This window comes from Stenella coeruleoalba (genome assembly GCF_951394435.1).
Source record: "Stenella coeruleoalba genome assembly, chromosome: 1".
Lineage (NCBI taxonomy): Eukaryota > Metazoa > Chordata > Mammalia > Artiodactyla > Delphinidae > Stenella > Stenella coeruleoalba.
The window spans coordinates 11767362-11791005 of record NC_137169.1 but is presented as its reverse complement, the minus strand read 5'-3'; the positions used below and the strand labels follow the sequence as shown (position 1 = coordinate 11791005).

The following is a 23644-nucleotide window of genomic DNA, read 5'->3' as shown; positions in this document are numbered from 1 at the left end:
ACCCACAAAGGAAGAGTTCTGTAGTCATACCAGTGGATGAGTAGGATTAGGGCCATCAGCTGGACTTCTCAGAGCCTTTAATAAGTTAATATGGGAAAGTGTGCTCTAGGTCAAGGTTTCTCAAGGGGGAGGGGCAATCTCCCCTCCCCACAAGAGACATTTGGCAATGTCTAGAGACATACTTTGTCGTTACGACTGAGGGTGGGTGAGTGCTGTTGGCCTCTAGTGGGTAGAGGCCAGCGTTGCTGCTAAACCTCCTACAATGCACAGGACAGCCGCATAACAAAGAATAATCTGGCTTAAAATGTCAAGAGTGCTGGGGTTGTATATACATACTGCTCTGGAGTATGAGTGTTAATAATAATCATAGCTAAGCTCACTTTTATTAAGTTGTCAAATGTGTCGGGTTTTATGTACCTCACATGTACTAATGAACTGAGGCATCACCGCAGCCCTATGAGGTTGGTAGTTGCTCCTCTTATCCAGTAATACAGATGGGAACTGTAGCAGCCCCGAGACTGAATAACTTGTCCAATGTCACGCAGCTGGTAAGTGGTAGAGTAGGGATTTGAACCCAGGGACTCTGGCTCCAAAGTCCAGATCCACTCCATCTACTGCCTCATAAAGAACTAATTCTCTCATTCTCTTTCTTGTTCCTGTTTTTGTGCCATTTACTCATTAGTTCACTCAGATATTTACTGAGTACTTGCTGAGACCCAGGCATCAGCCTGGTGTTGGGGACGCAGCATTAAACAAAGCTGCAGAGTCCATGCCTTCACATGGGAGGGTCAGACATTCAATCCATGCCTGCATAGCTGGGTCTTTAATCACCGCTGTGGTTAGTGCCTCAAAGAAATTGAATACAGTGCTTTGGGGGACTTACCAGAGTGGGTGGCTTTGTCTTTTGATGTTCGGTGGGAAATGCCTTTTCCTTCAGAATGGAATTAACTTTCTTAGTTTTGGACATGATGCCTTGTCACTGCTTGTCTCAGCCAGGACCGCTTGCAGGGGGCGGGCTGGGAGAGCTGTTGGTGGCGGCATGAGTCAGGGTTCTCCAGAGAAACAGAATATAGATATAGGGATGTATAAAGAGATTTATTATAAGGAGTTGGCTCACGTGATTGTGGAGGCTGAAAGGTCCACAGTCTGCTCTCCTAGAGACCCAGGAAAGCCCACGGTATATTTGTGGTCCAAGTCCAGAAGCCGGAGAACCAGAGAGCTGTTGCTGTACATTCCAGTCTGGGGGCGGAAGACCCATGACCAGCTCAAAGTCAGGCAGAGAGTGAGTGAATTCTCCCTTCCTCCACCTTTTTGTTCCATTCAGGCCCTCAACGGATTGGACGGTGCCACCCACCGTGGGGAGGGTGATCTGTTTACTCATTCTGGAGATTGAAATGCTCATCTCATCCAGAAACATCCTCCCAGACATACGCAGAAATAATGTTTAAGCAAATATCTGGGCATCCTGTAGTCCAGTCAGGCTGACACATAAACATAAATTGGCCATCATGGTGGCCTGCTTACCTGGGCTAAAACTTTCTTGAAAGTTGGCTTTTTAGCCCTACCTGGTCTCCTGGCCCCTTCACCGTGGAGCTGGTGAGTGTGTTCACCTTCTATTAACAGTCAAGCTCTCTGAGTCTCCAGTTCCCCTCTGGCAGCTGGGGATAAATGACAGTCCTTCGCAGCTGCAAGGCCTGCTCCGAGGAGTCAGTGAAGCCATTCTTGGAAAAGACTTCACGTGGGGCCTTGCCTCGGGCGAGCACTCAGGCTGGTTGGCTTTCTTCTGTGATTTCTGAGTTGGCAAGGGCCAGCGCTAGGACATCTACCACTCCTTCCCTTGGGCAGCAGAGGGGATGTGCTTCCCCCCTCCTCCTTGTGCTGGAGACATGGGCATATGCCCAGTAATGCTCAGGCTATGACTGATTCTGCACACACACTTGTCCATATGTGCTTCTTGTCCCCACGGGAGCTGTCATTTTGGGAAAAACGGCTTTCACGCATGGTACATCTGACCATGTCGTCCTCCGTGAGGGTCCGCAAGCGTGCCGTGCTCTTGTACCCCTCCCTGCCTTTGTTAGTGCTGTGACTGCTGCCTCGAGCCTTCCCTACCTCTTTATTTTGGTACCTTTGTCCGTTTACTCCTTCTACATGTCCCTGTAGCCTATGGACCTCTCAAGAGCAACCATTTTGCTTTGTGTACCTTTGAAAAATTTTTATTTATTTCTATTTTTTTTTTTTTTATTTTTGTAATTTTTACTTTTTTTTTTGGCCGCGCCATGCAGCACGCAGGATCTTAGTTCCCCGACCAGGGATCGAACCCCTGCCCCCTGCAGTGGAAGCGTGGAGTCTTAACCACTGAACTGCCAGGGAAACCCCCCCCACTTTTTTTAAGTAAAAAGTAAAAAAAAAATTCAAGTTTTATTTAGGTATAATTGACGTATAACATTGTGTAAGCTTAAGGTGATGATTTGATACATGGATATACTATGGAACGATTACCACGATAAGGCTAGTTAACGCATCCATCAACTCACATAATTAACACTTTTTGTGTATGTGTCATGAGAGCATTTAAGATTTACTTGCTTAGCAACTTCCAACTATGTAATACAGTACTGTTAAATATAGTCACTATGCTCTACGTTAGATCCTCAGAATGTATCCATCTTAAAATTGGAAGTTGGTACCCTTTGGCCAACATTTCCCCACTTCCCCAGCTAGCCACCACTATTCTACTCTCTGTTTCTATGAGTTTGGCTCTTTTAGATTCCACATGTAAGCGAGATCATATAGTATTTGTCTTTCTCTGTTTGACTTATTTCATTTAGCATAATGCCCTCAGGGTCCATCCATGTTATCGCAAGAGGCAGAATTTCCTTCTTTTTTGTGGCCTAATAATATTCCATTGTATATATACCACATTTTTTATCCATTCATCCTTCTGGGGACACTTGGGTTGTTTCCATGTCTTGCCTATTGTGAATAATGCTGCAGTGAACATGAGGGTGCAGATAGCTCTTCAAGATCCTGGTTTCATTTATTTTGGATATATACCCAGGAGTGGAATTGCTGGATCATATAGTATTACTATTTTTGATTTTCTGAGGAACCTCCATACTGTTTTCCATAGTGGCTGTACCAATATACATTTCCACTAACAGTGCACAAGGGGTCCCTTTTCTCCACATCCTTGCCAACATTTGTTATCTCTTGTCTTTTTAAATAGCCATTCTAACAGCTATGAGGTATATCTCACTGTGGTTTTGATTTGCATTTCTCTGATTAGTGATGTTGAGCAACTTTCACGTACCTGTTGGCCATTTGTATGTCTTCTTTGGAAAAATGTCTATTCAGTTCCTCTGCCTATTTTTTAACTGGATTATTTGGGTTTTTTGCTATTGAGTTATATGAGTTTTTAATATATTTTGGATATCGATCCGTATCAGATATACAGTTTGCAAATATTTTCTCCCCTTTTGTAGGTTGCCTTTTCATTTTGTTGATTTTTTCTTCTGCTGTGTAGAAGCTTTGTAGTTTGATGTAGTTCCGCTTGTTGATTTTTGCTTTTGTTGCTTGTAATTTGGTGTCATATCCCAAAAAATCGTTGCCAAGACTAGTGTTAAGGTCTTGTGTTTTCTTCAAGGAGTTTTATGGTTTCAGGTCTCACATTTAAGTCTTTAATCCATTTTGAGTGATTTTTGTGAATGGTGTAAGGTAGGGGTCCAATTTTATTCTTTTGCATGTGAATATCCAGTTTTCCCAACACTATTTATTGAGGAGACTCTCCTTTCTCAATTGTATGTTCTTTGCTCCTTTGTCATAAATTAATTGTCCATATATATGTGGGTTTATTTCTTGGCTCTCAGTTCTGGTCCATTGATCTGTGTGTTTTTCTGTCAATACCATGCTGTTTTGATTACTATAGCTTTGTAGTATAATTTTAAATCAGGGAATGTGATACCTCCAGGTTTGCTCTTTTTTCTCAAGATTGCTTTAGCTGTTTGGGGTCTTTTGTGGTTCCATATAAATTTTAGGATTATTTTCTATTTCTGTGAAAAATGTTGTTGGGATTTTGATAGGGGTTGCATTGAATCTGTCGATCCCAATTTTATGTTTTTGATGTCACAATTTATATCTTTTATATTGTGTATCCATTAACAAATTATTATAGCAATAGTTATATATAATATTTTTGTCCTTTAACCTTTATACTAGAGTTAAGTGATTAACACTCCACCACCACAGTATTAGAGTATCTGATTTTGACTAGGTACCAGTGTGTTCTATATTTTCATGTGTTTCCACGTTACTAATTAGCATCTTTCATTTCAGCCTGAAGACTTTCTTTCTGCATTTCTTGTAAGGCAGGTCTAGCAGTGATGAACTCCCTCAGCTTTTGTCTGCCTGGAAAAGTCTTTCCATTCCTGAAGGACAGCTTGGCTGGGTAAAGTATTCTTGGCAGGCAATTTTTTTCTTTGAGCACATTGCATATATCATCCCATTCTCTTCTTGCCAGCAAGGTTTCTGCTGAGAAGTCTGCTGATAGCTGTAAGGTGGTTCCCTCGTATGTGAGGAATTTTTTTCTTTTGTTGCTTTTAAAATTCTCTCTCTGTCTTTGATTTTAGACAGTTTTATTGTAATGTGTCTTGGAGAAGATCTTTTTGGGTTGAAATTGTTTGGGGATCTGTGAGCTTCTTGAACTTGGATTTCCAAATCCCTCCCCATATTTGGGAAGTTCTAAGCCATTATTTCTTTAAATAAGCTTTCTGTCCCTTTGTCCCTCTCTTCTTCTGAGACTCCAATAATGCATAGATTGTTTCTTTGAATGATATCCTACAGGCTTTACATACATAGGCTTACTTTGTTCTATTTCATTTTTTTCCCTATGTTTTCTTCTGAATGGGTAATTTCAAATGACTTGTCTTCTATACAGATTCTTTCTTCTGCTTGGTCACGTCTGATGTTGATGCTTTCTATTGCATAGTTCATTTCATTCATTGTATTTTTCTGAGCCACAGTTTTTGTGTGTGTATGTGTTTAAGATTTTCATCTCTCTGTTAAACTCCTCATTTTGTTTGTGTATAGGTTTCTTGATTTTGTTGAATTGCCTTTCTGTCTTTTCTTATAGCTCACTGAGCTTCCTTAAAACAATTTTGAATTCTTTATTGGGCAAATCATAGATTTCCATTTCTTTGGGGTCAGTTACTGTGGAAAACTATTGTATTCTTTTGGTGGAATCTTGTTTCCTTGATTCTTCAGGTTCTTCAAAGTCTTATGTCACTGTCTTTGCATTTGAAGAAGGCGTAACCTCCTCCAGTCTTTACTCTTCAATGTGTCCTATATAGTTGGATTTTTGCGCCAATCGTGTACTGGAACTTCTCTGCTGGACTCCTGGACTTCCACAAAGGCACTCTTGTCTGTGGGTGATTGTGAAAATTGGTGTTCTTTGGGAGGAGGAAGGCGGTAGAAAACTCTTATTCTGCCATTTTGATGATGTTACTCTCACTTTAGGGATCATTACTGCTAATTCAGGAAATGAATACATTTTTCAGTTGTAGATAATGGTATATTTTTGGGGTGTAGTGGAATTTTGGAAATGAGCAGTTGTTAAAGATTTAAGTCTGTGGCCTAATAGGAGTCTTCAGGCTAGGTAAAACCATTTCCAATTTAAAAGATGGAATGTAAATGCATTTCTGGCATGACTTTTATTTTTTTATTATTATTTTTTTTTGTGGTACGCGGGCCTCTCACTGTTGTGGCCTCTCCCGTTGCGGAGCACAGGCTCCGGACGCGCAGGCTCAGTGGCCATGGCTCACGGGCCCAGCCGCTCCACGGCATGTGGGACCTTTCCGGACCGGGGCACGAACCCGTGTCCCCTGCATCGGCAGGCGGACTCTCAACAACTGCGCCACCAGGGAAGCCCCTGGCATGACTTTTAAACTGGCAAAAGAATAGTTCCCAACAAGGTCCAGGCCCACTCTGAGCAATGAATGGCACCATAGTTGGATCATGAGAATAGTCTCCAGTGTGACTTGGAGATGGTTAATGTGTTCTATTTGTTTAAAAAAGAAAAAGTCCTGTAACCTTGTAGGCTGGTGGCCAGTTGACTTCTTGCTAGTTGAAATGAAAACTCTTTTGATACTGAAGGAAAAATGACCATCTTTACTTATTTATTCATTCTTCAACTATTTCCTGAGGACCTACTGTATGCTGGGCTCCATGGATTCCACAGAGAGGGAGCAGACCTGGAGCTTCCTTATGTCTTTCTGTTCTAGAATTTCACATAAATGGAATCCCACCATATATACTCTGCTGGCTTTTTTTTCCCTGGCCTGGGTTTTTGCGGTTATCCGTGGTGTTGGCATGTAACTCATTCCTTTTTAGGCTCTGTGGTATCCCTTTGTATGGCTGTATCACAGTTTGCTTACCCATCAATTTGTTGTTTTTATTTTTTAGTCTTTTAACAACTTTTATTTGTGACATACAGCAGCATTAATCATCTTTATCATGTTGTACATTACATCCCTAGTACTTACTTAGCATTTTAAATTAATTAATTAATTTATTTATTGATTTTGGCTGTGCCGGGTCTTAGTTGTGGCACACAGGATCTTCATTGCGGCATGCAGGATCTTTAGTTGTGGCACACAGGCTTCTTAGTTGCGGCACGTGGACTTCTTAGTTGTGGCATGCATGCAGTATCTACTTCCCCGAACAGGGATTGAACCCGGGCCCCCTGCATTGGTAGTATGGAGTCTTACCCACTGGACCACCAGGGAAGTCCCCCCATCAACTTGTTGATGGACGTTTGGGTTGTTTCTGGGTTGGGGATTATGAATAAGTCTTCGGTGATCATTCACGGGCAAGTCTTTTTGTGCCCATTGTGCTCATTTCTCTTGGGTATATATATACCTGGGAGTGGAGTTGCTGGTCAGAGAGTAGGTGTGTGTTTAACTTTATTGGAAACTTCTAAGCAGTTCCCCAAGGTGGCTGTGCCACTTGGCTCTCACCAGCAGTTCCTGAGGGTTCCTGAGTTCCTGCTTCTCTGTGCTTCTGTGGGAGCTGTCCTCACAGTGTCCCTTGCCCTTCCCCTGTTGGACCCCGACATTCACATTTTCCTTCTTTCTCTCTCTCCAGGTGCTCAGGACAGAGCCAAGGGAAATGCCGACTTGGTGAGTCTTCATGTGATTCGGGGCCAGTTGTGTTGGCTTTGGGTTCTTCAGCTCTCCACTTCCCAGATCCTTCCTGCAGCTGTGTCAGGAGCCCAGGGAACTCAACCCAGCTGGAGAGAGGGTCCCAGTCCCAGGCCTTCTACAGCACCCTGGCCCTGGTGCAGCTCTTCCTGCGGCAGATAGTCTAACTCTGCTCTTTCCTCGTCTGTGAAGTTTAGATCTGACGAGGGGTGGGCATCAGAATCGGCTGCAGCAGCCTCCCCAGACCAAGTCAGTCTCTGTCTTAGTCACAGCATTTATCGTGTGACTCCTGTGTGTCAGCCCTGGGCTTTGTGCTAGGACACCTGGGAACAGACCACTCGAGTTTCTAGCCCTCGTGGAGCCACCAGCCTAGCAGAGGCTAGTCACACAAAGAAATATATAAGTATAAATACTGTTAAGTACCATAAGCAAAAAGAACAGGCTGCTGTGAGAGAGAATTACTAGGGAAACGTTGAACCTCTGGAGGAAGTGGCCTCAGACTCTCCGAGGGTGGCCCGGGTGAGAGTCTGCTGGCAGATCTGACCACACGATTCTCAGGTGCTCCCCTGGACTGGGCGACCTCTAGGTCCTTTTGGGGTGAATGTCTAGGGGAGTTGGATTTCTAAGCTAGCAGCTCCTATCCCTGAATACTGCGATGGGAGCTAATCTTTGGTCCCACGTTTAGCTGTTCATCTGTCACACAGCTAGTGCGCACCCTAGTCTGCTTCGCAGTCTGGAATGCTGGGTGTAGATCCCAGACCCCTCCTTCAGAGGGAGGCAGACTGCATGCTCTGTCCCGTCTCTCTAAACTGTCTACCCCATGAGTGAAACCCAGGGGGTCGCCTTCTCTCCCGAGGAGTGCAACGAGACCCCGGTTTACGCTGGTCCCCGTGCTTGGGCAGGCATACGTCCTGAACGCAGACCCCTGTGGACACTGCCTCATTATCAACAATGTGAACTTCTGCCACGAGTCGGGGCTCAGGACCCGCACGGGCTCCAGTATTGACTGTGAGAGGATGCAGCAACGCTTCCACTTGCTGCATTTCGTGGTGGAGGTGAAGTGTAACCTGACTGCCAAGGTATGGTCCCTGTGCACAGAGAGAGATGGGGGGCGGGTGGGGTAGTGTCCTGCGAGGGACCCTGGAAACAAATGACTCCCCAAGATGAGCCCTTCGGTCTGTAGGACTGTGAGAGGCAGTATGGTTCAGTGGTTACCAGTGCAAGCTTCAGACTCAGAGACCCGGGTTGAGGACTGGCTCTCCCACTCCCTGTGTGACTCCCAAGCCTTAGCTTCTTTGTCTAGACAGCGAGAACCATGCTCACCTCCTAGGGTCATTGTAGGAGTAAATAAAGAGTGCCTAGCCCAGCATCCCTTCCCCAAGGATGGTGGCTATTGTGATTGCTGTGACTGTCATTACTTCACTATTGGCCCTGGGAGCAGGGGGCAGGCCCGGGACAAGGACCTGATCCGTCAGCGGTCTGGCCCACCTTCCGCCCTCTCTTGTAGCAAATGGTCCAGGCTTTGGTGGAGCTGGCGCGGCGGGACCACAGTGCTCTGGACTGCTGCGTGGTGGTCATCCTCTCTCATGGCTGTCAGGTAGGCGACCTCACCTCCTTGGGCAGGTGCCTGGGAAGCCTGCCCTGAGAGGCTGTGCAGAGCCCCGTCCTTTCCTGTGTCCAAGACACCCTGGCCCTGTAGGAAGAGCCGCGGGGCCCTGTCCACCTCTTGTTGTTTTCTCGGGAGCCATTTGCCCTCTGAGGGGTTGATGCTCCTCCTGGGTGGCACGGTGTCCCTTGGAGAAGCTGTCTGGGAGAGGCTGGAAAAGACAAGCTGGATTTTGTTCAGAGCTGGACATTGCTCTGCTCATGTCAGCTCATAAGAGCTCCCAGTTCCTGCCTCGGTCCTGCTTGGTTTTGTTCCGGGCCGTTTGCTGCTGGCTGGGAGTCGGGACACTGGGACCCACTCTGGGCTTGGCCACTAATGTGCTGGGTCATTGTGGCCACGCCCCTCCCCCTTCCTGGGCCTCAGTTTCCCCATCTTTTGAGTTGAGGGGTTGGACAGAACAGAGGTAACAACCCCTATGGGTTGCACAGTGTTTTCAAAACTGGCAGCTTTAGCACTAATATCAGGATTTCCGGCTTCTCTTGAAAAGCCCCAAAGGTCTGACCTCAGGCCAGCATCGTCATGGAGCAAAGCTCTGGCCTTTGGCAGGCAGGGGCTGCCCGTTTGGTTCTTTCATTCACAGTGTGGTTCCTAGACCGGCAGCCTGGGCATCACCTGGCAGCTCTCGAGAATGCGGACCCTCATTCAGAGCCTGCACCTTAACGAGATCCCTCTGCACATAAAGTTTGAGATGAATTCGTCTAGAATAGCAGTTCTCAACGTTCCACTGCAAGAGAGGTGCCTGAAGGACCAGACTGCTGGTCCCACTACAAGGGATTCTGATTTAGGAAGTCTGGGTGGGGCCCAGGAATTTGTATGTCGTACAAGTTCCCAGGTGATGTTGATGCTGCTGCTTCAGGGACCACACTTTGAGAGCAGCCGATCTGGAGGTAGCTGCCCAGTGTCCTCGAGTTAGGCTATCTGGTGCTTATAGGCATGTGAGTTTCAGACCCCTGCAGTAGAGGTGGACAAGGGGCTGCCCGGAACCGACCTGCTGTAACTCAGCCTTGTGCCCCTGGGTGGGACCTTCTAAATGCTTGGCCGCCACAAAGCCTCTGAACAGGCTGTTGGATTCCTACCCTGACTTCTTGGGTTTGTCACCAGGATTCATGGTTTTCTAGGCTAGCCACCTCCAGTTCCCGGGCGCTGTTTATGGCATGGATGGATGTCCCGTGTCTGTCGAGAGAATTGTGAACATCTTCAATGGAACTGGCTGCCCCAGCTTGGGAGGGAAGCCCAAGCTCTTCTTCATCCAGGCCTGTGGCGGAGGTAGGCCGGTCCTCAGCCTCCCTGCCCCTGTGAGTCTAGTGGGGAAGCAGCCACCGCCTACTTCCTTCTCCATCGCTCCTCTCGATGTCCCAGGGGTTGATCCAGGCAGCCGGGGGCGTCCCAAACATGGTCACTGCTCTCCGAATGTGGCATCTCCATCTAGCTGGAGTAGCTTCAGCTCTGTCCAGCCTTTAGAGGTTTGCGTCTTCCGTCTCACAGTGCCATAGCATCAGGGGATCATTCAGCTGTGGCCACTTCAACCCCAGAGACTTGGCAAAAACAAACAATGCAGAGGAGAGAGAAAACCTCTTTCATTTTCCTTATCATCATTCCCCTGACCTCCATCAACCAGGCTCCCTTCCCCCTTTCGCAGAGAAAGGGAGGCCATTGCTGAATTAACTACTGGAATTCCCAAAGGCTTAGGTTCTGGGGATTCAGTAATTTTTAAGGATTATTTAGATTGTTTGTAGTTTTGCTATATGTCCTGATTTTAAACCTGAGCCCTACTTCAACGTTACCAGGTTTTCTTATAAAATAAAACAAGAGGGAAGAGAGAACAACATTATGTGTCCTGGATTATGGGACATGATGGCATCTCCAGGGGCAGGGATGTCTGAAAGGCATATCACTTCCTTGTCCCTTGGCCTGATCTGCCAGAGAAGCGGGCATTGTTATACCATAGAGCTGTCAGCTTGCATGCCAAGTGTGCACACCAGTGACCTGTAACGTGGGCACCTGAGGCATATTCTTCTGCACACGGTGATTTGTCCCATACTATTCCACATTGGCGGGGGAGTCATGGGAGAGATTGTCTAGGAGGGTAGGCTCTGGTCATATGATTCATCCAGTAAGTTTATTGACCACCGGCTGTATACACCAGGCTGTAGAGATGCAGAGGTGGGGTCTCTGTCCCCTGGAACTTATAATTTGACGGGAACTGTGTTAAGTCACTATCATGACCCAGGCCTATAACTTGGCCACGAGTGATGGAGAACACTGGGTTAAATCCTGCGTTAGCTACTCCCTGCACAGCCACGGGCCAGTTAATCTCTAGAAGTCTTGGCAAATAGGGATAGCAACAGAGCCTGGCTCTTAGTGTTACTATCTCTCACATACTAATCAGTGTGGCTCCTTTTTTTTAAAATAAATTTATTATTTATTTATTTGTTTATTTATTTTTGGCTGCGTTGGGTCTTTGTCGCTGTGTGTGGGCTTTCTCTAGTTGCGGCGAGAGGGAGCTGCTCTTCATTGCGGTGCGCAGGCTTCTCATTGCTGTGGCTTCTCTTGTTGTGGAGCACGGGCTCTAGGCACGGGGGCTTCAGTAGTCGTGGAACACGGGCTCAGTAGTTGTGGCTCGCGGGCTCTAGAGCTCAGGCACAGTAGTTGGGGTGCACGGGCTTTAGTTGCTCCGCGGCATGTGGGATCTTCCTGGACCAGGGCATGAACCTGTATCCCCTGCATTGGCAGGCGGATTCTTAACCACTGCACCACCAGGGAAGCCCTAGTGTGTCTCTTAACACACTTAACACATTGCCTGGTTCATTTTCCTAACTGGAAACATGGCCTCCCTCCTCCTGCTGACCCCAGAGGACTCAGGGTCACATAAGAGCCCCACCCCTGTCACCAGTGCAGTTATCTCAGAGTGATGATGACAGGTAGATGGAGAGGCTGCTGTTCTTGGGTTGAAATCCTTTGTAACTTGTCTTTCTTCTTATGATCCAGGATGTGTGGTCAAGTGATGTGCTTACTCAGAAGTGTGTGGTCCCTCTTTCTTTTGTGAATCAAAGGAAGAACAGACTGAAGGGTGAGCCGGGGTGCCAGCTTTCTGGGGAAGATAGCCGGTCTTCTGGGCCAGGGCCCACCCCACTGTCCATTCTCAGCAGCGAAGGAGGATCTTTGTGGTGTTACTCTTTGGACTCCTTAGCAGGGCCGCTGGGCCCTTGATCTGGGCCCGACCTCTTTGCCTCCCCCACCTGGCATGCTGTGCCCACCCCAGGGCACAGCCTTCCCAGGACACCAGGGTCTGGCTTACTCCTCAGGCTTTCTATGTGCCATTCCTCTGCCTTGTCTCCTGGCCACCTCTTAATCATCCATCCTTCTGGTTACAGCTTATTGTCACCGCTTCCAGGAAGCCTTCCCCGAACACCTCCTTCCTTGCAGAAAGTCAGGGTTCACGCCGGCTGTTGTGCTCCTGCAGCCCCCGTTCTTTCCTTGTCTTAGCACTTTCTCCTTGCGTTCAGATGGCCTCGTCCCCTGGTCAGCTCTCTGAGGGCAGAGCCAATCACATCCGCCCTGCAGCTGGGTCCCCAGCCTGGCACAAAGCCCACAGTATGCTTGCATCTTATGTGCATTCTAATTGTTTGAATTTGAAATAGAACCATACAAAAATATGGTTTGAAGTAACGTGGACTCCTGCCATTAAAAACAAAACCAAACAATTCACTGACAACAGCAGGATTCCAAAGCTGGAACGCAGTGATTAAGGTGCCACTTTCGGAGCGGCAGTCTCTGCTTAGCTCCCTGCTGCGGGATCTTGTGTTTAACGCTGTTGCCACATGGTGGCGCCACCATCAGCTGAGGACAGAAATACCCAAATGTCAGTGACAGTTGTTTGGTGTCTGGTGACTGGTGTCGTGTTGTTTACAGGTCTCTGAACTGGTGTCGTGTTGTTTACAGGTCTCTGAATGTCTGCCCTGGATTTTGGTGACCCTTGTGTTGCTATTTTAAGATTCACTGTTGTTACAATTTAAATCAATTAAAAAATCTTCTAAATGTCATCCGCCCCTTCGTTAAGAGGTAGTGCGGGCACCAACACGGAAGAGCGTACCTCAAAGTCAGTAACTTTGGTGTGAAACTTCAGTGTTAGCATGATGAACTCAGCCAGAGCTGAGTGGCCTAAATTTTGGGGTGACCCCTCCAGAACTTTAGAGATCATGCTGAGAAGCTGGAAAGGAAGAATAATGTACGACAGTGGTTGTGGATTTTATGTGCTGAGGGAACGGCTCCTCTTCCCACTGTGAATTCTTATGGGGTGTTATTCTTCCTTGTAGGGAGTTTTGAATCAATAAGCCTGCTTAAGAAGAAAGCAATGGCTTAAATGCATAACCCATAGGCGAGGCCTTCCCAGCAGATTTGTAGGAGGATGACACGTGGATGGAGACACGGCCAGCATCCCCTGTCTGACCCCTTCTTCCTCTGACCCCGATCCTCCCCTCTCAGATCCCATCGTCCCATTTTCACAGGCAGCCCCCACCCGTCTCCTTAGGCCCTTCCTACGGCATCCCCCACTGAAGCGCTCCCTCCCCCACGGCACCCTGCTTCCCCGGGCAGACCCAGCGGCAGCCCCAGATTCCCCTCTCAGGTCCCCTCCCCCGTCCGACTTCCCCTAGGACAGATTCGAGAATCTCGACCAAGCAAACAACCGGAAGCAGTGACCTGAGGCAGCTATGCCAGCGTCCAGCTCTCACAGATCTAAGAGGCCCCCTTGGCAGGCTTGGGAAGCAGCAGGTTGAGAGGCGCAGAGGCCTGGTCCCCTGCGCCTTAGGTGTGAGACCACAGACAAATTACCGAGTTTTCTGAGCTTTAGTTGTATGGGGTGAGAGGTCAATAGATTTTTTATTTTAAAGGTTTTATTTATTTATTTATTTATTGGCCACACTGCACGGCAAATGGGATCTTAGTTCCTCGACCAGGGATCGAACCTGTGCCCCCTGCAGTGGAAGCACGGAGTCTTAACTGCTGGACCGCCAGGGAAGTCCGATCAGTAGATGTTGGGGTTATTATTATGGGGTTTCCAGAAGCATCTTTGTCCTGTCTCTGTCCCCTGTGGATGGGACCCCAGCTTCCCTGGGTGAACTGTGACCTCCCTCCCTCCTTGCTATTACCCACCGTGGATCTAGCCACACAAACCCTCCAGCTCTCCTGCCCAGAGACCTGCCCGACAGGTGCTGTTTCTCCCACCAGGATTGCTCTCCCTTCTCACATGGGAGCCTGGGTCACAACTGCCTGCTCCAGAAACCCTCCCCTGCGGAACCCCGGGCCCCTCGGCCCTCTGCCTGTCTTTGCGGAAGCTCTTTTCAGCTGCTTCCTTTCTGAAGTAACACTTTGTACTCTGCAGTGAGCTCTGCTTTGGAGGAACTCATCCCAGGACATGTCCTGCAGCGTCACCGCCCCAGTGACTCTGTGGCTGCGCTGTGTGTGGCCCGAGTCCTGCCCTGACTCCTAACCCTCTGTTTTCCAGGCCTGCCACTGCTCTGGGGCAGTTTGGGTTTTAAAACAGAAAAGACAGAAAATATGGCAACTTAAAGAAAGAAACATCCAGAATCCTACGAGCCCGACGTGGCAGCCTCATTTTGCCTTTTACCTCTGGATCTTGGCCGAGGGGCGTGGTCTGCGTTTCTCATTGAACCTTATCCCTGAAGCATCACCCCACGTCTCCACAGTCTCCACTGTCACCGTTCAAATGGCTTATAATCTTGCATTGTAGTGATACGCACTCACTTACTAAACCAATCCCTAGTGTTGGCCATTTCGGTGGTATCCAATTTTTGGCTCACATGACCACCAATGTCTTTGTATTGAGGGCTTTTGGCTTCACTTGAATTGTTTCCTTAGGAAATTACTGAATCAGGGGTGTAAACATCTCCATGGATCCCATTACCTGTGACTTAATGCCTTCTTTGGTTTCCATAAAAGGGTTTGAGGTAACTTAAGGAAGTACAAGTGATGTAGCAGAACAAAATACAGAGAAAAAGAAAATAAGGAGGAAATAGAAATGCAAGGAAAGAAGAGGAGTAAGTTTGGCATCTAGAAGTGCATCTCGTGAGGTTCTGCGTGCTTGCTAGAGGTGGCCCGCAGATCGGCTTTGTGCTTTCCAGCCTCTGAGGCACGATAGGGTGAGGTAGAATTGCTCATAAGATCCACCTTATTTGGTATTCGTAAGACAGAATTGCCAAGAATGACAGTTTTTCTCCCCTGGGTTGTCTTAATAGGGGACACTGTAAGATAGTGGACAGTTGCCTCAACTGTATACCTACCAAAAAATAAAAGAGATCAGTTTTATATCTTTTGTTTTTAAAAAATTTTATCTATTTGGCCGTTCTGCACAGCATGCAGGATCTTAGTTCCCCAGCCAGGGATCGAACCCGTGTTCTCTGCATTGGGAGCACGGAGTCTTAACCACTGGAATGCCAGGGAAGTCCTTTTTTTAAATTAAAAAAAAAAAATCCAAGTCTCAATGTAAATTGAGGGCAGAGTTTTTTCAGTTTGGGTGTTTAGCTCCCCAGACAGGATCCCATCTTCTTCTTTTTTTTTTTAGCTGCACTGCTTGGCTTGCAAGATCTTAATTCCCTAACCAGGGATTGAACCTGGGCCCTCGCCAGTGGAGGTGCGGAGTCCTAACCACTGGCCCACCAGGGAATTCCCCCATCTTCTTATTTTCTGTCTTCTTCGGTGCCCATGTTGGTGCTCTGTACCCCAGGGGTAGTCCGTGTGTATGTGTCTCTGCCATCTGTGTCATAAACCATGATTTTAAAGAAGCCTTTATCGTAACCTGAGGAAAATCCTCATGATGCCCTGATAAGGGAATAAAGCATGATTAGTTGAACCTGCAAATAAGCAGGTAAAAACAAAACACAAAAGATTGGAAGGAGGTGCAGCAAACCATTAGCCATGGTTGTCTTTGGCTGCTGCCAACATGGCCAGGCTTTGTTTTGTTTTGAATCATAATGTTGAGATTTAATGTGTGTTTGGGGAAGAAGCCACAAATATGGTTACAAAAAAATCAACAAGGACAAAATGATCAAAGTGCATAATAATTGGTCGGTAAACTCATGAGATCAAAAGTAGTTCATGCTGGGCTTCCCTGGTGGTGCAGTGGTTAAGAATCTGCCTGCCAGTGCAGGGGACACGGGTTCGAGCCCTGGTCTGGGAAGACCCCACATGCCACGTAGCAACTAAGCCCGTGTACCACAACTACTGAGCCTGCGCTCTACAGCCTGCAAGCCACAACTACTGAGCCCGTGTGCCACAACTACTGAAGCCCGCGCGCCTAGAGCCTGTGCTGTGCAACAAGAGAAGCCACCACAATGAGAAGCCTGTGCAGCGCAATGAAGAGTAGCCCCCACTGGGGCTTCCCTGGTGGCGCAGTGGTTGAGAGTCCGCCTGCCAATGCAGGGGACACGGGTGTGTGCCCCGGTCCGGGAGGATCCCACATGCCGCGGAGCGACTGGGCCCGTGAGCCATGGCCGCTGAGCCTGCGCGTCCGGAGCCTGTGCTCCGCAGTGGGAGAGGCCACAACAGTGAGAGAGGCCCATGTACCGCAAAAAAAAAAAAAAGAGTAGCTCCCGCTCGCTGCAACTAGAGAAAGCCTGTGCGCAGCAACGAAGACCCAATGCAGCCAAAAAAAAAATAAATAAAATAAATAAATAAATAAATTTATTAAAAAAAAAAAGTTCATGCTCATTAAAAAACAAACAAAATCAAAGTCCTCAGAGGTGTATAAAGGTGAAAAGTCAAAGTCCTGGGCCCATCCCTACTCCCATTCTTGTTCTTCAGAAGAGCCACTGTTAACAATTGGTGTTTCCTTCCAGACTTTTCTCTTTCTCTCCTGTCCATTTATCCATCATATCTATGCCAGACAGGTCATACGTTATATACTGTTCTGTGACCTTTTGGGGGGTAATTTCTTCTAATTTAAACACTTTGTGATAAAATGCACGTCACATTTACCATGGGAAGCAGTCTTAGGTGTATAGCTCTGCAGGGGTATTAAGTACATTCCCGCTGGTGTGCAGCCATCACCACCGTCCATGTCCAAAACTCTTTTCATTTTGCTAAACTGAAACTCTGTACCCATTAAGCACTAATCCCCATTCCCCGTTCCTCCAGCCCCTAGTAACCAGTATTCTGTTTTCTGTTTCTATGAATTGGGTTACTCGAGGCACCTCATGTAAGCAGAATCATGCAGTATTTGTCTTTCTGTGACCGGCTTATTTCACTCAGCATAATGTCCTCGGGGTTTATCCATGTTGTAATGTGTCAGAATTTCCTTCCTTTATAAGGCTGTATAACGTGACTTTTTTTTTTAATCTATATGCTGTTTTAATTAATCTATTTATGGCTGCGTTGGGTCTCTGTTGCTGCGCGTGGGCTTTCTCTAGTTGCGGCAAGCGGGGGCTACTCTTCGTTGCGGTGTGTGGTCTTCTCATTGTGTGGCTTCTCTTGTTGCAGAGCACGGGCTCTAGGCGCGTGGGCTTCAGTAGTTGTGACCCGTGGGCTCAGTAGTTGTGGCGCATGGGCTCAGTTGCTCCACAGCATGTGGGATCTTCCCGGACCAGGGATTGAACCCATGTCCCCTGCATTGGCAGGCGGATTCCCAACCACTGCACCACTAGGGAAGTCCCAGTGTGACTTTTTTTTTTTTTTTTTTTGCGGTAGGGCCTCTCACTGTTGTGGCCTCTCCCATCGCAGAGCACAGGCTCCGGACGCGCAGGCTCAGCGGCCATGGCTCACGGGCCCAGCCGCTCCGCGGCATGTGGGATCTTCCCGGACCGGGGCACGAACCCGTGTCCCCTGCGTCGGCAGGCGGACTCTCAACCACTGCGCCAGCAGGGAAGCCCCCAGTGTGACTTTTTAATGACATAAAATTTAGCATTTTAAACTATTTTAAATTGTACAATTCGGTGACGTTAAGTACATTCACAATGTGTGTGACCATCATCACCATCTAATTCTAGAACATTTCATCTTTCCCCAAAAGAAACTCCTTACCCGTTAGCAGTCACTCCATTCCCAGCCCCTGGCAACCAATCAGCTTTCTCCTCTCTGGATTCGCCTCTTCTGGACATTTCATATAAATAGGATCATATTCTGTGGCCTTTGGTGTCTGGCTTCTTTCACTTAGCATGTTTTCAAGGCCCATCCACATTGTTTTCTGTATCAGTACTTCATTCCTTTCTAAGCCTGAACAATATTCCATTGGATGTTTATACGACATTTTGTTTATCCATTCACCTGTCCCTGGACACGTGGGTGGTTTCTAGCTTTTGCCTGTTGTGAATAATGTAATGAACGTTGCTGCACAAGTTCTTGCTTGAGCACCTGGTTCCCATTCTTTTGGGTGTATACCTTGTAACTTATTTTTATAGCTGTTTTAAACATTTCTGCATTCTTGCTCTCACCCCCAGCTTGACTTAATGAATGTGGAAAACTCTTGTTATAGTAAAAGTAAAGCTCCTGTTTTGATTTCCTGCCCATGTTTGTCCAGCACTAGGCCCCTGGCTCGAGAGGAAACCAGGCCTCTCAGGCTGGTGGCACCTCTCAGGCTGGTGGGAGCTCTGGTCTGGGTGTTTTCACTGGCAAGTGTTGTCTGTTTCTGTTTCCTGCAGAGCAGAAAGACCAGGGGTTTGAGGTGGCCTCCACTTCCCCTGAAGACAGGACCCCTGACAGCGACCCTGAGCCAGATGCTACCCCGTTCCAGGAAGGCCCAGTCACCGTCGACCAGCCGGATGCCGTGTCTAGTTTGCCCACACCTAGCGACATCTTGGTGTCCTACTCCACCTTCCCAGGTGAGTGGATCGTGTGAGAGCTTGTCCTTCCAGCCAGCAGGTCCCCCCATCTGCCCTAGAAGCAGCTGTGTTGTGAAGAAAAGACCTGCCTGTGAGACTTCGTTCTGCCTCTCGTGACCCTGAGTAAGTTACTTCACCTCTCTGAGCCTCAGCTCAGGGCGAGGCAGTCAGGGTGCCTAGAATGCAAAATGTAAGGAGGCATGCATTCTTGCGTTGGTGTGCCTCAGGCGCTTCACCCTCATCCTGGCCCCGCCTCAGTCTTCTCATCTTTAAAATGGGTATATCCATTGTACCTTAGGGATCGTCATGGTGATTTTAACAAGGTGGCTGCTCCCCCACTGAGCACAGCGCCTGGCACATAGCAGGTGTGACAAGTGTTAGTTTCTTTCCTTTCTTATCCCTCGGGAGAGTCACTTGACTTCTCCGAGCCTTGGTTGCCTTGTCAGGAAAATGGGAACCGTGACCAAAGTCACAGGGTAGTGGTGAGGATGAAATAAGATCACGATGGGACAGAGCACAGAGATGTGGGCTGCTGCTGGCTGTGTACATCAGTCAAAGTGTGGAGGTGGGCCCGTCTGCATACGTGGGGAGGGGCAGCTTCCCAATGAAGTTCAGCCTTTCTCCTTCGGCAGGTTTTGTCTCCTGGAGGGATACCAAGAGTGGCTCCTGGTACATCGAGACCCTGGACAGCATTTTTGAGCAGTGGGCTCACTGCGAGGACCTTCAGACACTCTTGCTCAGGGTGAGGCTGGTGGGAGGGCCAGTGTATCCTCCCCAGGGCAGGTGGTGGGGCTGAGCAGGGCCCCAAGCCCAAGCCAGAGGTTTCTTCTGCACCGGGCTTGCCCTGAGAGTTGATGCTTTTGCTCCTTCTAATGCGAGAAATTACTGCCTGCAGTGACATTTGCCCATCATGCAAAAGACTGCTTTCCCCAGCCTCTGAGGTCCCAGGCTGACACCTCTGTCCGCCCACTGATGGAGCCAGTCCTCAGTGCCAGGGTGGGATGGCCCAGTGCCTGGGCGTGGCCCTGAAGGCAGGTCGCGGGGCCTACACCGTTTCCCCACTGCACGGCCTTCTACTCTTGACCCTCGAGAATCATGAATCCTTTTAGTGTCTCCCCTTCTGGAAGGCCGCAGTGACAACAGGGAAGGACAGCCGGATAGGGCCCCACTCAGAGCAGTTACTTTCTCCAAGCGTCTCAGAGCACGCATGGGCCCCTCCTGCTCTGCTCAGGTATTTTGTGCCGTGAGAAGGAGCTATAAGGGCTGGGACCTCCTCCTGGGGAGGCTCCCCCCCCCCGCCCCGGGCTCTGAGCTTTGCTGAGCAGAGGAGAGAAGAAAAGCAGGTGCAGGGCCACCACGCAGCTCGACTCTGGGGGCGCCATGAGCCATGGCCACGGATGAGCGGGTCTCAGAGGCAGCTGGGGGCCCATCAGGGCTAAGCAGTGCACTCGGCTTGTGGGCCCAGTCTCTTCTCTCAACTTTCCTTCATGCAAACCTTTCAGTCTGATTTGAACTTTGTGAATTTCTGAGCTTTGAAATTCTGAATTTTGAGTTTTCTAAACTTATAGTTGAGATGCTTGTTCTCTAACCCCTCCCCTATCCCCCCGCCCAGCGTGCACGTGTGCACACACACACACACACACACACTCAAGGAGGCTGCAGCTAGAGTTTTTTTTTTTTAATTAATTAATTAATTAACTTATGGCTGCATTGGGTCTTTGTTGCCGCGCCCGGCTTTCTCTAGTTGCGGCGAGTGGGGGCTACTCTTCGTTGCGGTGCGTGGGCTTCTCATTGCGGTGGCTTCTCTTGTCGCAGAGCATGGGCTCTAGGTGCGTGGGCTTCAGTAGTTGTGGCACGTGGGCTCAGTAGTTGTGGCGCATGGGCTCTAGAGCACAGGCTCAGTAGCTATGGTACACGGGCTTAGTTGCTCCGCGGCATGTGGGATCTTCCTGGACGAGGGATCGAACTCATGTCCCCTGCATTGGCAGGTGGATTCTTAACCACTGCGCCACCAGGGAGGTCCCTAGAGTTGTTTATAAAGTTCTGACTCGGTGGGGACTTCCCTGGTGGTCCAATGGTTAAGACTCCGTGCTCCCAATGCAGTGGGCCCGGGTTCGATCACTGTTCAGGGACCTAGATCCCGCATTCCGCAATTAAGACCTGCACAGCCAAATAAATAAATAAAAATAAATAAAATAAAATTCTGACTTGGTGGACGCTCCCCCAGCCCTTCTTTGGAATTCTTACTTCAGTCAAGAGAACTCACAGGCCTCCCTGTGGTCGTGTTTTCACAGGTTGCTAATGCTGTTTCAGTGAAAGGAGTTTACAAACAGATTCCTGGCTGTTTTAATTTCCTCCGGAAAAAACTTTTCTTTAAAACGTAATGAGGCTGGGGCCTCTCACCCTGCCTTACCTTTCACCCCCAAACCTTCCTGCTCCAGCCCTGGTGGCGGCTGAGGCCTGGACTTTCCTACAACTGTGGCTGACACCCATTGAAGGATTCTGTAGCCTGTAGAGGTCTGCTCTTTCCCCCGCTGGGCTGCAGACAGGCTCCTAGCAGCTTTCAAACTGGAGCCAAATGACCGGCGATGGAGGAAGGAGAGCAGAACGCCGTGGACACCACGGGGCTCTTCGCCAGTGGCCCGTTCCTGCCTAGTGGCTGTGGCCTGTGACCCCTGTGTTTTCTCCACATCAGGGCTTCTCAACCTCAGCACAGCTGACATTTGGGGCCAGAGAGTCCTTAGTTGTGGGGCCCTCCTGTGCACTGTGGGCTGTTTAGCAGCATCCCTGGCCTCTCCCCACTAGGTGCGAGCAGCACCCCTTCCCTGAGTCGTGACAACGAAAACTGTCTTCAGACGTTGCCAAATCTCCCTGGTGGGCCCCCGCTGGAGAACCACTGAGCTACAGGACATTTTGGTGACAAACAGACCAGCATCTCTTAGATCAGCAGTTTGGGCTGCTAGAGTCTGAAGAGTTAGAATCTGTGAATCCTAAATGAAGTTTTAAAAATTATCAAGTTTTGTCTATACTGCAGTGTTCTTAAAAACAAAACAAAACAAAACCTTAGGTGAATGTGGACTTTCTTTCACCTATTGCCCCCCCCCCAACATTTTGCTCTAACTCTTTATTCTTCCTTATATAAAGGCGACTTCGGAGTTTTGGGAAACATTTCCCCAGCTCTTATTTCTTTCGACTTTCCCCCCTACCCCATCACAGGAAGGTGACTGGGGTGGGAGCCGTGTGTTCGGGGAGGTTAAGTCACCTGTCCAGGGAACACAATTAACCAGTGGAGAGACCTGGCCAGGCCCAGGTCTTCTTGAGTCTAGCCCATCCCTCCAGGTGCCTTCCTGGCTGCAGGACCCGCACCCTTACCCCCACCGCCAAGGCCTTTAAGCTGCCTCGACCCCAGCCTGTTTCTTGCTTTCAGGGCCCTAGATATGAGGACGATTTGCTAATAAGACTCTCACCAAGATGTGATTCATGTAGTTGTCATTTTATTATTATTTTCCTCTTGTGACCTTTCCAAGTCCGAAACAGTCCCGGGGACTTCTGGTGGTTAGTTATTTTCAATCACCTGCAGGACACACACAAGAAAATAATCCGGTTAACCCAGCAGAGCAGAGCCTTGCTTGCAGGTTCCCGGCTTTCTCCCTCCCGGCTCCGCGCTCCCCGTGTGAATCAGGCGGCCCGCGTTGAAGCAGCTCTCCCTAGGGGCTCTAATGATGCTCCAGAGAAAAGATGTCCTCACAGCTTTACACTGACCTGTTGGGGCTTCCTGTAAAAAGGAGTCTTAGCCTGGAGTGCAGTTTGGACTTCAGGGCGGGGGGCCTGGGAACTCTTAAAAAATTATACGCCGAACGTATGGACGGGCATGTTTGTAGATCTCGTTTGTTTCTCAAAAGGTTTGAGAGCCCCTAAATTGTTAACAATCCCTGCTGTTGTCAAGGCACCATCCCGTGCTGGGAGTGGGGCTGTAACCCGTTTTCAGAGGCGGTTTGGCATCTACTAAACATCCTAACGTGCCGACTCCGTGATCCAGTGACGCTGCTGGATCTGTGTAGCATAGATGCTCTCATCAGTGTGCAAGGATATACGTCCAAGGATGTTCACTGCAGCCATGTGAGAGTGGAAAATAGGAAACAGATGAAACCTTCATTCATTATATTCATACTATGGAATTTTATTTAGCTGTTCAAAAGAATGACATAGATATATGGGCTCACATGTAAAGTATGATATGGTGTTAAGTGAAACGACTAAGCTGCAGAACAGTAATGGAGAGTCAAATCCTATTTTTGGTTAGAAGACAGTATGTTTATATGTACGTATATAGATATTTTATAGATGCACCGAAATAAATCCAGAAGACCACACACCAAGCCACTGGCTATGATTATCTCTGGGGGGTAGAACTGCAGATGTCATACAAGGGGGATGTCTACTTTTTTACTTGATATACTTTTAATACACTTGATATGCTTTTAATATTTTTACCAAGAGTATGTATTACCTTCTAAAATAAAAATAAAAATAAAGCTGGTGAATGCTGAAGATTCATGTGCTGCTGTCATTCAGTGAACATCTGTTGAAAGGATGAATGCCCTTGGCCACCTGTCTCCTATCGCTTCCCAGCCCCTGACCTTGGCTCGTCACTTGTCTGGGTTTGGAACTCCAAGCTACACACGGTGTGCCCCTGGGCTGGGACCACTGCAAGGCTTCACTGGCCCCTCTGCAGTTGCCGGGGCGGCCTCTACCAGAGGACAGCTGGCAGCTTGGCTCTGCTGCTCCTGGAACCTGTCACAGGCACATGAGCCTGCCCTGGCTGCTGTCCCGGGAGCCTAGGGCCTCTGCCCGGCTGCCTCGAAAGGCTTGCTTTCCCCATTGATCCCCTCTGACATCTGCCCAGGCTTTCGGCTGAGTCCTGCTCTGTTGTGCTTGTGTCTGTGGCTGGG

At 48.5% G+C, this 23644-nt stretch overlaps 1 protein-coding gene across 2 annotated transcripts in view; it reads left to right on the top strand.

Annotated features, from left to right (window-relative positions):
* The window catches only part of CASP9 (caspase 9), a 30319-nt gene extending 7074 nt beyond the window's left edge, over positions 1–23245 (top strand). For both annotated transcript variants that reach the window (XM_079918639.1, XM_079918640.1), the window contains exons 3-9: positions 7138–7172; positions 8096–8272; positions 8701–8790; positions 9978–10125; positions 18513–18692; positions 19325–19434; positions 20987–23245. In XM_079918639.1, the coding sequence (XP_079774765.1) occupies positions 7138–7172; positions 8096–8272; positions 8701–8790; positions 9978–10125; positions 18513–18692; positions 19325–19434; positions 20987–21076 (830 nt within the window). In that variant the 3' untranslated portion in view covers positions 21077–23245. The remainder of the gene's footprint in view (positions 1–7137; positions 7173–8095; positions 8273–8700; positions 8791–9977; positions 10126–18512; positions 18693–19324; positions 19435–20986) is intronic.
* The last annotated feature ends 399 nt before the right edge of the window (positions 23246–23644 follow it).